Source organism: Volvox carteri (genome assembly GCF_000143455.1).
Source record: "Volvox carteri f. nagariensis unplaced genomic scaffold VOLCAscaffold_3, whole genome shotgun sequence".
Lineage (NCBI taxonomy): Eukaryota > Viridiplantae > Chlorophyta > Chlorophyceae > Chlamydomonadales > Volvocaceae > Volvox > Volvox carteri.
Genome location: NW_003307546.1, coordinates 1,688,288 through 1,704,753, shown reverse-complemented (window position 1 = coordinate 1,704,753; position 16,466 = coordinate 1,688,288). Strand labels below are relative to the sequence as shown.

Below are 16,466 nucleotides of genomic sequence, written 5' to 3'. Positions count from 1 at the left end.
CCCCCGCAGGGAGGCTGCGGGCGGGCGGGCAGCTTGCCCGGGCAGAACCAACATGCCGCGTACCAGCGGCACACAAAGCGCCGAGGACAGCGAGTAGTCGTCCGGCTTCCGCGCCAAGTGGTTGTCGAGAGAGAATGCCATGGCGGGTACACCCTGAGCGCGTCGGGGGGGTTGCGTGCGTGTGCGTGTGTCTGTATGTATCGAGAGTAGGGGAGAGTATGGGGGTAACAATATGCTCTGTCAAAATGCACAAGTCAAGAGGAGCATTAGCTGCCGTACGAGTCTAAAGTGATGATGAAAATGGGTTGTAGAGGGCGGGAGAAAGGAAGTTTGGGTGGAGACGCGGTGAGAGTGAGCGACGCGCAGTGTGTGTGTGTGTGTGTGTGTGTGTGTGGCCAGGCCAGGTGGTGGGAGGGGAGGAGGGTTTCGCAGGCGGCCAGGGGCGCGGGGTGCGGAGGGGAGAAGGGCTACGCGGGGTGTGCTGGATAGGCGGCGCGGCAGGCAGGGAGACTTCATCCCTTCAGATCTCCGCCCCACGATCAATATCTAAAAGGTTCCAGCCATGCCCTAAGTACGACATGTCACTGCATTGGGGCAGGGAGGGCCCCCAAGGCGCGGGATCCAGCAGGTAAGGAGGGGGGCTTGCAGTGGCGGTGGTGGTTATTGTTTAAGAGGGGTAGGTGGGCGGGGGTTGGGTACGTGGGTACGTGGGGCAGTACGATGTGTTCCTGGAGATCGGGGCACAAGAAGGCAAGGAGCAGCTGGGGTCCCCCCCCCCTCCCCTCCGGGGGGATTACGCACCTCTCTCTTTGAACCCATCCATCAAATCCCACACGCGCCCCCCTGTCCCATACCCCCCCCTCCATAATTCAATGGTTCGCTTCTCCCCCCCACCCCGCCCACCCCCCGACCGGGGCCCCCTCCCCACCTTGCACGCCGCCTCTCTGGCGGCTCCCACCGTGCCGCTGTAGATGACGTGGAGACCGCAGTTGTCCCCGCGGTTGATACCGCTGAGGGCCAGGTCGAACGACACGTCCTGGGGAACGGAGGGGGAGGGGAGAGGCGGGGAGTTAAGGGGGGGTGATGGAGTCGGAGACCAGCCCTGGGGTTAAGTTGCCAACCGCCGGAGGGGACTGTGTGCTAGGGGAAGGGACAGGAGGGGGATAAACGCACTCACGGGCGAACCCAATCACGGGATGACACCTCTGTTGTACACCGTGTACGACGGTGCGGTAGGTTGGTGCGGAAGTACTAAAATCATGGTCGTCATAGGCATGTTCATCGCCATTACCATCACCATGATGATCACCACCGTATACACACACATACACACACACGCGCGTGTAACGCATTTCCTCGTTGCGCTAACAACACCAGTACCCAGCAGCCAGTAACGAAATCCTGGAGGAAGCAAAGAGCACACGGCGGTGCACGGGTCCGCGTGCAGCACAAAATCTTTGATCAGGAGTTAAGAGAAAAAAACGTCTGTATGTAATTCGCAAACTTACCTAAAATCGCTGAAAAACTGAAACCCTCATATCCATTTTCAATTTTTAGTTTTCAAATTGTAGCAGACCTTAATCCATTTAATTGTTAGACCTCTTTGCAACGTGGCAGTCTGTCTGTCGGTCTGTCATCCCGTCACCCCGTGACGGACAGGCGGAATAGCGGGAGGGGAGCGCTGAGGATGAGGTTTGCGAATGCGGGAGAAAGCGCGTTGAGCAGCGGGAAAAGAAAGGGAGGAAGAGACAATAACCGGCTGCGGCTCAAGAGCAACACAGCCGTGAATGCGGGCCTCCCTTTTTTTCACGTGCACCGCTGAGGATTCCGAGGGTGACAGAGGATCTTCGGCGAGTGGGCTGTGATACCCGGGCCGACTGAGTCACTCAAACCGCCAACGGCATTCAAACCGCGAGTGCCGAAGACCCATGCTCGACCGTGGATTCACTGCCACCATGCGTAGGTCTACAGCTAGCTGGTTTGAGTTGATGGTTGGTAACATAGGGGCGGTGCGCCGATGTTTCTGCCACGCAGGCACAAACAGCGCATTTCTAGTGCTGGTGGTCACCATCCCCATCTGCAAGCCAAATGCCTACCTGGAACACCGGGCTGCACAACGCAAGCATCACACTGTCTGCTGGCGTGCCGTCCACGGCGTAAGCTTCAACGATGCCCGGCGAGGGTTCGGCGCGGACGCAGCTCATGTAGCGACCAAGTGTAATGGCATGCGATTGCGCCGAACGCTCGCCCGAGGGCGCGCAAACGTACACATCCGCAAAATCTGCCTGCTCACCACCAATAGGATTGGATATAGGGAGTTGGTTTGGGGCCCTCTGAGAAGCCGCGTGTAAGAACGGGCGCCGGCACCTTGACGATCTCGGCGATGAGTGCCTTTATTCCTGGCGCATTAATGCCATCGTCATTCGACACAAGAATTCTTGGTCGGACCATGATGACTGAGCCTTGCAATAGGTTAATGCGGTTTCGACAAGGAAAAATCCGAAAGGAACGGCGCTGCGCTGTAGAAGTTTAGTCAGTCATTAAAATTCAAAGCGCCGTCGACAACGACCAATTCTTCGACGAATTCTATCCTTTGTGAAATTTTGCGCAGGCAATGCGTGAGTTTACAACGCGTCGTACTCGACTACAGCCCTGCATAACGACACAGCAACTTCCAAGCATGGCAAGTGACATCAAAGGATTTGGAAAATGTTTCCCTAACTGACAAATGCCACATTATCACGTAAGAAATCATGCCAGTAACTGAACCTGCCAGTAACGGCACAAAAACGGCTTGAAATACGACAAAGCAACCTCAATCGTGACGCAATTTTCTCTCGACCCGCAGCAACTCACAAGTCCCTCCAGTGCCAGAGCCAGGCATGGCCAGGCATCCCATTAACCAGCTATTCAGCGGCGGCGCTACCAACCCGGCAATCATGCGACTCCCATTCCATCCCCATCTCCAATCTGTCTACCTCTCCTCAATCTCTCCCACTCGAGGCTCTCTCAGACCACACAAAACGCAACCCAATCACTGCACCGCTAACCGCGCGCCCACCCAACCACCCACCCAACCAACCAACCGGCCACCAGCCGCCTGTCAACTTTCGCCCGGTGACAACGGCCCTGAATATGACGCCAGCACCAGCCAGCCAGCATGACTCCACAAGCACCACACCTCCCCGTACATACATACCGTACGGAGGACATACATACCCAAGACACGGCGGAGCCCGGGGACCTCCCGGGGGTTGACGGTGGGGTTGGGGTTGGGGGATTGACATCACATACGACATCTTGACATGAAATAACCCTCATAGCATGCAGGCACATGTGGAAAATCTCATTTCGTACCACTGTACGACATACAAGACGGCAACGCCTTGATGATGCCGCCAGGCGAGGTAGGGCCGGGGGGATGCGGGAACTCCAGGGATGTGGGAGGGCGGCGCCGCCACCTGCCGGGGCCCCACGTATCTTGGGGCCCCCCATCCGCCCTTGTGCACCAACCCCGTCACTGGCCGCGGCGTACGACAACACATGACGACACACGAAACGAAAAATGATAAAAAAAAAGGATTAAATTGCGCTAAATGAAGTGAACTCTCATCACTCTGGCGGCTCGCCCTTTCACATCCCGGAATCGGCCGCCAAAGGGCCGAAGCACATAAAAAACAAAACGACCTCTCTGCCAGCTACTACTGCCAGCTACTACTGCCACCTGCTCGGTGGGGTTTCCCATGAAGCCACGAATAAGCCACACATGAGTGAGCGCGCAGCATTAACCAACGGCTTTACCGACTGCAACGATAGTAAAACCGTCACATCCTGCCGTACCCACTGAACGTCCTGTACTACATGGAAGCTATCCCCCGCACCGAGCCGCATCCCAACCGCCTGGCTTAGCTCCGAACGGCGCGACTAAAATGCGGTCAGGATTCATGGGGACTTAGCCCGGGGGGGAGAGGGGGGAAGGGGGCTCCCTCACACAATCCCGGGGTGCACACTGGGTGGCCAAGGGCACGAGTGGCACCGACCCACCGATGCAATATTCGGCACCCCCACCGACTTCTCTCCACCACCGACTGCCTGCGGAACGTGTTGGAGAAAAGCGAGTACAGTACTGCCCCTTCCAGGCAGCAGCAGCAGCAGCAGCAGCTAGTAGTGCTGTGCAGCGCCAGCACTCACCCGCTCCAAACCCTCCAAACGAGGCACCACACACACACGCACAGGCACCACGCACACATACACGCACACACACAGCGCGCTAAGCTTTTGGCTTTTATTAACGCACACCTTATCACTAATAGCTAGTGTGCCGGCAGCTGCGCATTCTCAGGGGAAGGGAATGTAACTGCCGCGCGACGTGTGTGTGTGTGTGTGTGTGGCCCTTTCTTCGTAATGACGTGACGCGCAGCCCCTGCCAGCCGCCCCTTTCCAGATGACTGGTGCCGTACTGCTGGTGCCGTACGTGCTCCTCGTACATCCTACCCATCACCTCATTCCCGCTACTAACCCCTCAGAAACACCATCAGTCGGTCAGCAGGCAGGCAAGCAGCTAGCCGTCAAGCACAATATAGTCGCGGACCGGAGACTTGGCGACACCAGAGCATCACTGCTACAAAGGAAATGACATTCGCTCTGAAACACACTCGCACTCACACTTGCAGTTACAATCGCAGCCGCACTCATGGAGAAGCTTAACTGTAAAGTATGTATGTATGTTTGTTTGTCAAGCCTAGTTGTCATCTGTGGAGAGAAAGCATCTCCGGGGGCACAAAACCCAAATTGAGAAAGGCGGCCAGCGGGTCGCATCCCGCCTCCACGTACGACACATACACCTCATCTCCCGCGCCCAGAGCCCGTGGCTCGCCGAAGCTGCTGCTCTTCACGAACGCGTACGAGAGGCCGTCGAGCTCGTCCACGAAGCCATCCGCGCGCGGTGCGCCCTGCCGGTGGTTGCAGAGGTCAATGTACGGCGCCAAGGCGATGTCAGGGTCACGACCAAAGGACCGAGAGAACACCTGGCAGGGTCAGGGGGCCCGTAGGGGGAGATTTCAGGGGGGCTTTGACGTGCCGTGTGGTACCGGGTTACCGTAATTGGGTCCTACGCCGCTTGTTAGGCGCCAAGATGCTCTTTTAGGTTACCCAAGTTGAATTGTTCGTCTCACTTTGGCTTCAATTTGGTGTGTTTGGGCATGAGCCGCGACCTGGCGGGTTTATCCTTGTACCAGATCTGAGGAAAGTTGCGAAGCTAGCGACCGACGACAACGCTTCCCTCCCGTCCCCCCTGCCCCCCGGTCAACACCCACCTCAACCACGCAACCCCCCAACATACGAGTGCAGATTCGTCTCCCCTCAATCCCAACACCAGTGGTAGCTGCTCCGCAATGATGCAGCTCTTGTTGTTGTTGCTGCTGTTGCTGTTGTTTACACTCTAAGAGCATTACTGGACTGGAGTCCAACGGCGGGGTCGGCGGCCCATCATTGACCCCTACCGGACCCCACCGATGAATAATAATTAGAGGGGTGGCCATTACAGCTTGCGAGGGGCCCCAGCGCCCCTCCGCACCTGGCCCAGAGCCCACGTGACGTCATCCACGGATAGCTCAACGGGAAGGTGCTTGCCGTATCGCTGTACAACATGTTCCGCGCGTTGATACACACCGCGTCGCGCCACGGAAACGGCTTGCTCCCAGCCTTCAGCTCCTGGGCCCACCGCCGCTAGCGCCAGCCTGAGGTCTTGGTCACTGAGGGCCCAGGCGCATGGCACAGCGGCAGGAAGGCTGCGAATGTATGGTGCCCAGAAGGACCGGTCGCCGCGCTGCCGCTCTACGGCTAGCAGTAGGGCTAGCTGAACAGCACCGGGGAGCTCTTTGCGCCAAAAGGAAAGGCCGAAGCGCTTTGATTCCAGGGGCTGAAGCAGTTGACGTGCGTGGTCTGTTGTCATATAAAGGAATTCTGGCACAATGATGAGGGGCGTGGCTCGCGCGACCTCGATGGGCAGGGGAGCTGTTGTGATGACGCCGCGGCAGCCGCAAGGCGCGTTGTCAATGGTTCGCAGGGTACTCCATACAGCACCACCATGGTGATGTATCCACGTGCGAAGGGAGACATCGATTTCGTCCAAGGCGTAATCAGCAACCACGCCGTGCCTGACGGTCTCGACCAAGGCCTCCCGTACAGCTTTTACTTTCTGCAAAGGTTCACTTCTATACCCAGTTGTATTGCATTTGGGAGGTATGCGTCTAGGTATCGCGCTTGGGAAGGGTGCTTTCCCTGAAACGTGGACGAGGTCACGCATATGTTTCAACTGTGCGAGATACCCTTCTTTGGCTTTATGTAATGACCATCTATAACCCCACGCTGTCGGTCCAAACTCATTTGGGGTGAGTAAGGGAATGTACGACTTTCCCTTTTGACCTGAATCCAATCCTAAGCAGCACAACCGCGTTTAATTGCGGCTCAATCTGGTAGAATTTCATTGCTTTACATTGGCGAGAGGACCAACGCATGCAAGTTGAGCTTCTGACTTGATAAGCTTCAGAAGCGTTACCGAGCTGTAATTCCTCTTCGGATATCAGGTTCAAATAATAATGGCATCATCGCAGCTCCTTCAAAGGCATAAAAGCTTGGCATCACCAGCGCGCAGTCCGCAAGCGCACGCCGCCCTGCTGCGTCCAGTGGTCAGTCGCCACGCGCCCTTCACCGCGGCGACATGGAACAATGCACCTGCTACGAGGATCTCGGATCGCCTCTGGGGTCGCCGCGCGGAGCTTTCGCGATTGGTGCTCGTGCGCGCCGAGCAGTTGGACGATGGCCGGACGCCAGGCCACCCCTATCCTTGGGAGGAGGACTTTGACCTGCTGAGCGACAAGGTCAAAGAAGTGACAGACGAGCTCACTAAGGACCTTCGGGGCTGCAACATCTGGCTGGTAAGAGGATTTCCCGCCTGCCGGCAACACATAGGATTGCTGCTCCACCCCCACAATGCCACTCGGCGATTAACGGATGCGCATGGTGGTTGGGGTGGTCGGAGATCATTGGTGCATCCAAACGGCTTCCAGGGGAGGAAGGAAGGGGGCTCTGTCTCGGGGCGGGATGTTGCTCCCGGGGCCCGGGCCCCACCAGAGGGTTGCGGAACCACATCGGGTTCACCTGAGTGCCTTCCAGCGACTGGGCCTGGCCTGGCCTGCCGTACCTACCCGGCAATATCCCGGCCTTACCCGAACGGCCATCCCCTTCTTCCTCCTCTTTATCATGGTCATCATCATCATCATCACCACCATCATCATCAGCATCATGGTGTGGCACTCTGTACTGTTAAAACCTTCAACTCCCGCCACGCCCGCCCCCGGTTCCCGACCTCCTCTGGGGCCCCCGTCCGTCTGTCTGTTTGTCCGTCCGTCCGCACTCCCTCTGTCCCAGATTGGCATGATGGGCAGCGGCAAGAGCACCGTGGGCAAGATGCTGTCCAACACGCTGAAGTACGCCTTCTTCGACACGGACTCGGTGATTGAGCTGGCGCATGACAAGAAGCCCGTCAGCCAGATCTTCGCCGAGGAGGGACAGGAGTACTTCCGGAACTGCGAGTCACAGGTGGGTGGGTGGGTGGGCCCCAGCGGATGATGATGTGGTATGATACCTACCTGAAATCGGAGTGCTGGAACAGGAAAATGCTGGGTGGGTGGTGAGGGGCTGCGTGTGGGTTGGAAGGCAACATGACTCACACACGTTGCACTGTGTTGTACTTGCTAGCCGGCCGGGCCGGCGGGGCTTGGTCGCCGGCAGGCCTCGCGCCATACACACACATACACACGCACACACACATACACACACACACGCACACACGCACACACACACTAGATGACCCTCGTTCGCCGCACGGGGTCACACCCTGCAACTTAAGAATCACCCAGAACCTACAAACAGACATACAAACAGGCAGACAGTCAGTCAGTCAGGAAAAGACCTCGCAAACTAAGCCACACTACCTACCCCGCCCATATGCAACCTCCTCGGTTGCCCCCACATGACAGATCATCAAGGAGCTCTCGCCCTACCGCAATCTGGTCATCGCCACCGGGGGCGGTGCCGTACTGCGTCCGGAGAACTGGGGCTACATGCATCTGGGCATCGTGTGCTGGCTTAACGGTGATGTGGACCTCCTGGCTCGCAGAGTGGTGCGTGACGGCCTGGAAAAGCGGCCCCTGCTGGCAGCAGCATCAGCAGCAGACGGTGGGGGTGCGGAGGGCGGTGGTGCGTTGGGGGTGGCGCGGGACAAACTGGCCGCGTTGCAGGAGCAGCGGCGGCGGTACTACGAGAATGCGGATGTGGTGGTGACGCTGGAGGGGTACGGCAAGGATGCGGAGGCCGGCGCGCCGACGGCGGCGGTGATGTACCGGCTGTTGAGTGCTATAAATGAAAAGGTGCAGGCGAAGAAGCGGGAGCAGGCGCAGAGGATGAACTTTACAATTGAGGGGGCGGAGCAGCTGAAGAACATGCGGACGATGGAGAGCCCGGCGGCAGCGGCAGCGGCAGCGGCGGCGGCGCAGGGGGAAGGAGAAGGCCCGGCGCCGACGGCTTGAGGGGGTAGAGAAGGAGGAGGCGGCGAAGGGCGTGGGGGGGGGTTTGGGGTTTCGCGGCAGAGGGGGTTAATAGTTGCGTACGGTAGAGAGGCCGTGGAGCCTTGGCGAGCTAAGGGCGTGAGGCGTGTGCTGCGATGAAGTGTTATGATGTGGACGGAGAGGGATAGGGGCAGGGAGTAGCCGGTCGTAGCAGACGTGAGCGGCGGGGTAAGAAGCAGGCTGTGAAGGCTTCAGCTCGAGGATTCCATGTGCAGTTTTTCATACTGACAGGAACGGTCTGCAAAGGTTATGGCCACGACTTTAAGTCGACCTTGCGAGCATCAGCTGTATTCCTGTCCTTTGACTGGTCTAGAACACCGGACGGTTAAGCTTTCCAACCAATCCATGTAAGGCTAGAACTGCGCCACGCTGTCGGCGAATCGTAATTCTACAGACTGTAAACTTCTAAAAGATGTAATGAAACACGCGTTTATATACCACTGTTACTTATAGGCAAAAGAACGTGTTTGAGCTATACATTGAAATGCAGACTCTTACCTTTCTCGCAGCGCTGATGGCGCTTTTTGTCCTCGTACGCTCCTCTGAGGTAAGCGCGCTTCACTTGCTTGGGGAACAGTCGCAATACCGATAGGGAAATGTGGAAGTCACTTTTAACTGAACATCAGGCATCGACTTGCGCAACGACACTACCATCATCAAGCATGCCAGTTACATCAGTTCTAAGCATAATGATCAGGCAATATGCGAGAATTTTGCGCCGGGAAGGGCCTGGCCCCGTCGAGAACTTTGAAGCTCCTTCCTCGCGTCCATGTGCCCGCTCCGCAGCTGCCATACGGCGGAACAAATCAACCCAAAGCACAAAACCCCGGTCCTACCTTTACCCTGTCCCTCTTTCTCGCTCCTTCCCCAGTTCACCACCACGCAAGCCCTCATGGAGGAGCGCAACGCCACAGGGGAGTACTCCTGCGCCTGGCCGCGCGGAGGGAGACGGTGCTGCGGCACGCTCCGAAACCCAGGCGTGGCGCATGGTTGGCGAAGTGACGAGACGGATCACTGCTTTCCGGCCTCCGCCTCAGATCACATGGTCTGCTGCGTGGATATTCAGGTACGGCAGGCAGTACGGGGTCGCACAACCTGTCCAATCTGCGGGCATAGCACCGCAAGACAATGCCTACGACCCCAACCCGCACTCGCCAACCATGCACCGCCTCTCACGCCACGCCGCGAAACACACACGCGCAGAATGTGGACAATGAGTACAACGTTGACGACCCCTCCGTGGCGCACCACAACCCGCTGAGTGGACCCATCCGCCGGAACTCCGATTCCAGCTCCTACTCCTGGTGAGGGAAGAGAGGGGGAGGGAGAAGGGGAGGGGGAGGGAGAGGGGGAGGGAGAGGGGGAGGGGGAGAGAGCCCATGTGTTTGTGTTTGTCTTAAGGGAAGTGTAGGTGGTTGAGGTGGTGGCTCAATGGCAGCTTATACACATCCTTGTGGGTAAAAGCGGCGCCCGGAGAGATGCCAGAGGAGGCGCAGGTCGCTGTGGGGGTGCTGTCAGGCTGTGGGGGCCCCGTGCCGCAGGGTCCGGTACCCCTGGGCGTACCCTGCCTCCCCCACCTCCCTCCCCACCGCGTGCGTGTGTTCGTGTGTGTATTTCAGGTTGGGGCATTCTTTCCCGCCAATAACACCGCCCCTTCCCCGCGCCCACCTCTCTCCACATGAACCCCCCCTTTTGCCAGGTGCACTTGCTCCGAAACCATTTGTGAGAAGCAGCTCAAGGGCCGTGTGGCCTGGGTGGGGCGACCAGGACGCACGTGAGCAGCGGCCGGCAGAACACGGGATGGAGGTGGTGGTGGAGGATGAGGGCCCGGCCCCTCACGGTTTGGCACATCGTACTTGGACCTCAAAAACGAAATGAAAGGGGAGGGTGCCTTACGGGGCGTGGCGTCAGGCGGTTGGCGTGTAGTGGTTCCGGAGCCAGTGTGCCCAGTCAGCGGGGGGTCCCGAGGGGTCGCGAGGGTTATGGAACCCCGTACAGCGGCGAAAGGACCCCGGTTTTTAAGAACGGGTAATGACGACGACAACAACAGCAAGTGGAGCTGCATGAAATCAAAGCGAAGTGTGCATGAAACCTGTCATACGAGTGAATTATCTTTTTGGATTGGATTGCCTCCCGGGAGGGAACTAGCGCTTTAAATTCTCACAATATGTATGAGGGTGTGTAATGGGGGGTTATCGTACATGAGGCCATATGGTAAATGCGGGATTTTGGTGGAAGCTGGATGCATGCACGTGTGTGTGGGGGGAGGGAAGGGTTTGGGGTTGGGGGAGGATTGCAGAGGCCAGACGGCAGTTTAAACGCCCTGGTGGCTTGACAGACGAATGATACAGACTGTACGGCTGTTTCCTCACTTTGACCCCTCGCTTGAAGCTGCCTGATGGGCATTTCATCAACCTGAAGACATCCATCCTCCTCGTCACCTAGCGCTTGACTCCTGACCTCCCAGCTAAAACCTCTCAGAACGGAACGGCAAGCTTGCGCACACATACGTACAATACATACATACATACATACATTAATACGTACATGTGCACTGTCTGGGTGAAGAGGGGACAAAAGCCTCTACCCAGAGCCAGCACACACCGTCATCTCCAGAACTCTGTAACAACGGGGACGTTCCCGCAACTGCAACTGCAACCACGAGAATCACGCGCCCCTCTCTTGTCGAAAATCCAGTCCTAAGATTCCAACCACCAACCGTCGCATGGGCTCGCTCCGGCGGCTCCAGGGCGGCTCTGGCAGGATGATGGCGAGAAACAAAATGTACGGAAGCCGATCCGAGCGGTCTGCAACACTTGTCTTGCGCTTTGTCCCCCCCTCCCTCTCCCAACGAAACGAACGGTAAGGTACCTTGCACCGGCCAACTGCCGGTCCTCGCTCACCCCTCCAACCCCCTTTCACTTCCTGCCTCTCCGCCTGGTGTGCCCCTCTCTTCCACCTCTCAGTCCAAAATAACCGTGTGCCGTCATTTCATACACGACCATCACTGCGGCATCCCACCCTGTAACATAACATACGATGTATGGCCTTCATTCCGTCAAAGCACTAACACGCAAGACAAGATGGGCGACCCCAATGGCAGCCCCCGACACGTCTACCCCCCAGGGATCGCAAGCAGGGGGATACCCCGGCCCCTCTTCCACATTCACCCTCTGGCGGCTTTTCCCCTCCCCTCCTGGCCCCCCCCCATCCAAACAGTCCCAAAGAAAACGACTCAAGTACCACTCCAGCACCAGGCACACCCATCTCCTGCTGCTGCTGCTGCTCCACACGTTGATTGTGTTTGTCCTGCACCTGCTTGCCCGGCTAGACATTATGTACGACACACGCGCAGATACGCCATGAACACATCCACGAAAAAGCTTGCATGGATACATACATACATACATACATACATACATACATACATACATACATACATACATGCATACGAAACATGGCCGAGCCGGCCGCCTCACGCCTGGATGTTCAGCTTTCGAAGCAGCGCACCAAAATCAAATTTGGCTGGCTGGTGGTTGAAGGTGTGTACCAGCTGGTAGTCCTCGGAGCTGATGTAGAAGGCGCGGAGGAGCTCCGTGACGGTGCGGGCCTAGCGGGGGCGGGAGCGGCCGGAGGGGGGGGTCGCGTTTGGGGGCGGGGGTGCGCAGACAGGTCGGGGGTCGTGGAGAGAGGGAGAGAGAGTGGGAGCAGCCGAGGAGGGGGTCGCCGTCGATAGGATTGAGAGGGCTTAATCCAGGGGAGGTGTGTGTGTGAGTGTGAGTGTGTGTGTGTGTGTGTGAGTGTGTGAGTGTGTGTGTGTGTGAGTGCCGCACTGCGGGATGTGTAGTCGTGTGCGGGGAAAGAGGAAGAGTCATTGGACCTCGCCACAGACTTCCCCTTTTTTGAAAGGCCACACGACATACAGTACAGTGGGGACATCTATCTTTCCGCTAGGAGACATGCGTGCAGTGGTAACGCGATGCCGTACATAACGCCTGTAAACGCCCCAGGTCCTAGCTCTGCCTCCTCTCCCTTCCCCCTTCTGGGCGACTTGCCTCCTCCAAGTTCATGCCCTTCTCGTGTATGACGTCACCTCGTACAAGTACGACACCATGTGAGTCACGCAGCTCCGGGTAGTGCGTGAGGGTCAGGTACGGGGGTGCGCCTGCACCGTGCCTGCGACCCGTGGGTCCATTCACGTATTCGATTTGGGTCAGTGGTGTATTAACCGAAGGGGGGGCAGTCGGAGGCGGTGCCGCAGCGGCACCAGCGGGTTTTCTAACAGCAATATGCGGGCATGATGGGCCCATGGGCCTAACTCAGCTCCAAATGCGCATGCGGAGTGTTGGAGGCCACTAGCTGCTCATCAGCCAGCTGGCAGCACCAGGCGGCGCTCAAACAAACCACCACTCAAACAAACAGAGGGAGGAGCAACGAGAGACCGGGTGTCCTGGGAAGGGAAGGAAGGAAGGAAGCCCGCTAAGGGCCGTGTATCGTGTGGGATGAGAGCCGCAAACCACCTCTCAGCACACCGACCTCGCTCACCGACCTCTTAAACTCCTCCAGCCCCGTCACCAGCACGTACGGCATCTGGCATTGGACCAGAAGGGTCTCATAACCCGCGGGCTTGGACAACGGTAGTACGAACATGGGGCTGCGGTACAGGCCGTACGGTAAGGCCAGCAGGAGGTACGACGAGTGAGCGATGGCGGCAGCAACAGGGGTAGCGGGGGGGGGCTGCCACGACGAGACGCAGCGGTTGCGGCGTTGTGTGAGCTGTACAGCTCCCGTTCAGGGAAGTTAGGGCGTTTCCAAACCCATACGATGCACACACAAACACACCGGGCTAAGTAACCGTCAATCCTGGAGTTCGAATCCCAGAGGCGGCATCTAGCTTTATTGGAGGATGTGGGTTCGGGTCCCACCGCTGGTTCCCCCCTCCCCCAAGGGGTGAAATAGATCGGGGCGTCGAACGCGGAGATGAACCCCTGGGTTCCTCCGGTGCGCTGGGCGGCTGAGTGGGACACACACACACACACATACAGACAGACACACACATACCCAGGCCCTGCAAGCGATGACCCCCATGACCATTAGCACCTCCCTCAGTACCTCTCCGCGGCGCGAGCAGCAAAAGTGTCGCACTCTTGGGAACTGAGGACGGAGCCTACCCGGCAGCCCTGAGCATCTGAGTGGTACTGCAGCGCAACGCCGGGGGGCCCCAGCAGGGGACAACAAACCTTAGACGGTGACGGTTGAAAGGATATCCGTGGCCAACGGTTTATCGTTTGTACGGATATGTTGCGGCTGCGGCTGGGTGCTTCTCCTGCAGCAAACCAAAGTCGGGTCTCCCCCGTCTCAGCCCGAGTAAAGCGGCGGCTGCCCCCTCACTTCTCTTTTTGGACGACAGCGAGGTGTGACTTACAGTCAATCGCAAAGATGAGGGAACGGGCGCGGGAGCGGGAGAAAGTCTGGATGGATGCCCTGGTTGGGTTGGGAGCGGCGTCAAAAGGTATCGGCGTGTGATGAGGGACCCCGGGTCAAGTGCTATAGCCGGGGGCCTCTTGACACTGACCAGCGTTGTGTCAAGAGGTTCCCTCGGTGGCGGTGCCGGTGGTGGTGGTGGTGGGACATGGATGCTTCAGCTTCGCACAAAACCCGGTCCCTACGATGACAGATCACTGTGCTGCTGCTGAACCTCGTGTGCTGCTGGCGCACTGCGGGTCCTGCGGATTCTGATCATTACGCATTCAATCATCAGATGATGACTAAAGCCGTAGCTCGCGATTTCTTGGAATGCCAAAGTCTAAAAGACATAGGACAGGCGCCGCGCCACATAACCTTTGTCATCTTAAGGTTTCGCACTGGCCGACGGGGGTGTACATGGATTGGGGGAATGGGGATTACTATCCAACCTGGCTAGAATTGGGTCAAGGCCTCACCGCCAGCCAGATATCGATCACTTCCTCGCGGCTCTTCTTCAGCAGCTCCTCTAGACGTACAACCTGGCCCAGCTGGCTCGGGGACGGCGCCGACACACCGCTGATGCATGCTTGCTGGTTTCGTGCGTGTACCCATGTTGCCTACGCCGCATGATAATTGTAATGCAGATTTAAGCTTTGGTGTCTCTTCACCATGTCCACCATCGCTTGGTGTAGTCCACTCACGGAGGAGTTTGCACCAAGACGTCGCCCGCATCGTAGAAACGTGCAAATCAGCTGATTTGATGCGCGATACATTTTTTGGAGTAATGAGTGCCTTAAAAGTTTGGAAATTTTGATAGTTCTCGCGCATTATGTGACATTGGACTGTAGCTCTTACGCAACCATTTGGACGAGCTTTGCGCCATGCCTAACTGCACGATCGAGGAAATCGATGGGCATTTATCCAATCCTTTGTCGCTGCTTTCGGGCACGACGACAAAGTCTATCTTCCTAGCAAGTAGCATTTCATTGTAAGACGTGGCTTGAAGAACTAGCCGGAACCACATCCCGCGTCATAGACGTGTGTCCCAAATCCTCAGAACCTTCCCTCTGTGCGCGCCTTCACTAAGAACAGGACATCTGTAAGAGTATGGTTTTGAATGGTTTCCTCCTTTCCCGTGCAGTCGTACACTTGAACTGCTAGAACCGATGCAGTACTATGCAAGGATTGGCGCGTGCACAGGCATGCAGCTAAAGTGCCCGAGGAATGCTTTCTCATATCGGGTGGATGCTGCGCTAAGCCAGGGGAAGGATGCAGTTTGAATTTTTAACCCCTGAAGCTTGCCCGCCGAGGACAGACATAGAAATCATGCGGCTCTCTTAAGAGGGCGGCTTTACAGAAGTAGCAAAGGAAGAGCCCGAAGCAGATCGGACTAGGAACGACGAGATAAACCCAAACCGGGAGGCACCCCAAACAACTGCCTGCATCCACACAAGGCTAAGGTCAAGACAAAGAGGCCGGAAACACAAAAAGGACTCCACTCAAAGCGAAGGAAGAAGCACCAAGCCGCAGCCTCTCAAAAAAGGAAGAACCAAAAACGAGGTCACAGCCTGGCACCCACGACGCGGGATTCCAAGGGCGATCCCACTGCTGAATGTTTTCGGCTACTTGTGTGCGTCCTTCTCCTCGCCGGAATCGAGAACTGGCCCAGCGTGGAGTAGTTAGCGGATAGGATTGCAACTCGTAATGAGCGTTTGGAGGTTGTAGCAATAAAGTATGTGCGCGATGTGGCGGCGATGGAGGAGCTTCCGGAGGACAAAGGCGCTCTTCTAGATTGTGAAGAACAGAACGCCCGCAATGCAAATCTGATTGGTCAGTAGGGCAACACTGCATTCAGCAGCACCAAAATTAAGAACCGGGCGGCGGAAGAAGCTAGAACTAAAACACCCGTGCGCAGAGATGAGATTTTGTACCATGCTACTTCGACGAATTTACGTACCGCTGCATGGTACAAAACTCGTGGAGTGGCTGATGAACAGGCCAATGCCAGAAGGTGTGATTTTGGAGTTCAAGGACCGATAAGTGAGTGGTTGGAAGCATACGCGTTTAGATGTCCAGCCTGACGTGTATCCGTCAGACGGCAGGCAACCAGGAATCCACATGGCGAAGTATAAGCATTGGATGGGTCTGGCGGCCGAGCAAGCGGGCAGGAAGGAGGTGCTCCCGCATATCACAATGTTTATCCCGCGTTCGGCGAATCGCGAGCTTATGCAGTTTAGGCCTTGCTGTTGGGCACTGGCGGCTAACAGAGCGCGTAAGGGACGGCGTTATATGCCTAGGGAGGAGCGAGTATGCCCTTGCTGCGGCACTGATAGCCATATCGAGAATGAGAAACACATTTTGCTGGACTGT

At 57.2% G+C, this 16,466-nt stretch overlaps 5 protein-coding genes across 5 annotated transcripts in view; 2 read left to right on the top strand and 3 right to left on the bottom strand.

Moving 5' to 3' along the window:
* The window catches only part of VOLCADRAFT_86716 (uncharacterized protein), a gene marked incomplete at both ends in the record, with an annotated part of 4,812 nt that extends 2,361 nt beyond the window's left edge, over positions 1-2,451 (bottom strand). Inside the window, 4 exons of the mRNA XM_002946387.1 lie at positions 64-153; positions 929-1,036; positions 2,097-2,285; positions 2,368-2,451. Of these exons, the coding sequence (XP_002946433.1) occupies positions 64-153; positions 929-1,036; positions 2,097-2,285; positions 2,368-2,451 (471 nt within the window). The remainder of the gene's footprint in view (positions 1-63; positions 154-928; positions 1,037-2,096; positions 2,286-2,367) is intronic.
* A 2,297-nt stretch (positions 2,452-4,748) lies between these two features.
* VOLCADRAFT_116001 (uncharacterized protein) lies at positions 4,749-5,953 on the bottom strand (the record flags this gene model as incomplete). Its single annotated transcript, XM_002946386.1, has 2 exons — positions 4,749-5,027; positions 5,576-5,953. The coding sequence occupies 2 exons, from the start codon at positions 5,951-5,953 to the stop codon at positions 4,749-4,751; spliced, it is 657 nt and encodes a 218-aa protein (XP_002946432.1).
* Positions 5,954-6,599: 646 nt separating this feature from the next.
* Positions 6,600-8,591, top strand: VOLCADRAFT_86714 (uncharacterized protein; the record flags this gene model as incomplete). The annotated part of the gene is made up of 3 exons (XM_002946557.1): positions 6,600-6,938; positions 7,432-7,602; positions 8,043-8,591. 3 exons carry the CDS (start codon positions 6,600-6,602, stop codon positions 8,589-8,591), a joined length of 1,059 nt encoding a protein of 352 aa, XP_002946603.1.
* A 523-nt stretch (positions 8,592-9,114) lies between these two features.
* On the top strand, positions 9,115-11,606 carry VOLCADRAFT_86713 (uncharacterized protein; the record flags this gene model as incomplete). The annotated part of the gene is made up of 5 exons (XM_002946556.1): positions 9,115-9,177; positions 9,502-9,696; positions 9,834-9,934; positions 10,330-10,404; positions 11,597-11,606. 5 exons carry the CDS (start codon positions 9,115-9,117, stop codon positions 11,604-11,606), a joined length of 444 nt encoding a protein of 147 aa, XP_002946602.1.
* A 499-nt stretch (positions 11,607-12,105) lies between these two features.
* VOLCADRAFT_86712 (uncharacterized protein) lies at positions 12,106-14,869 on the bottom strand (the record flags this gene model as incomplete). The annotated part of the gene is made up of 5 exons (XM_002946385.1): positions 12,106-12,240; positions 13,176-13,284; positions 13,743-13,828; positions 14,573-14,644; positions 14,798-14,869. 5 exons carry the CDS (start codon positions 14,867-14,869, stop codon positions 12,106-12,108), a joined length of 474 nt encoding a protein of 157 aa, XP_002946431.1.
* Positions 14,870-16,466: the final 1,597 nt, after the last annotated feature.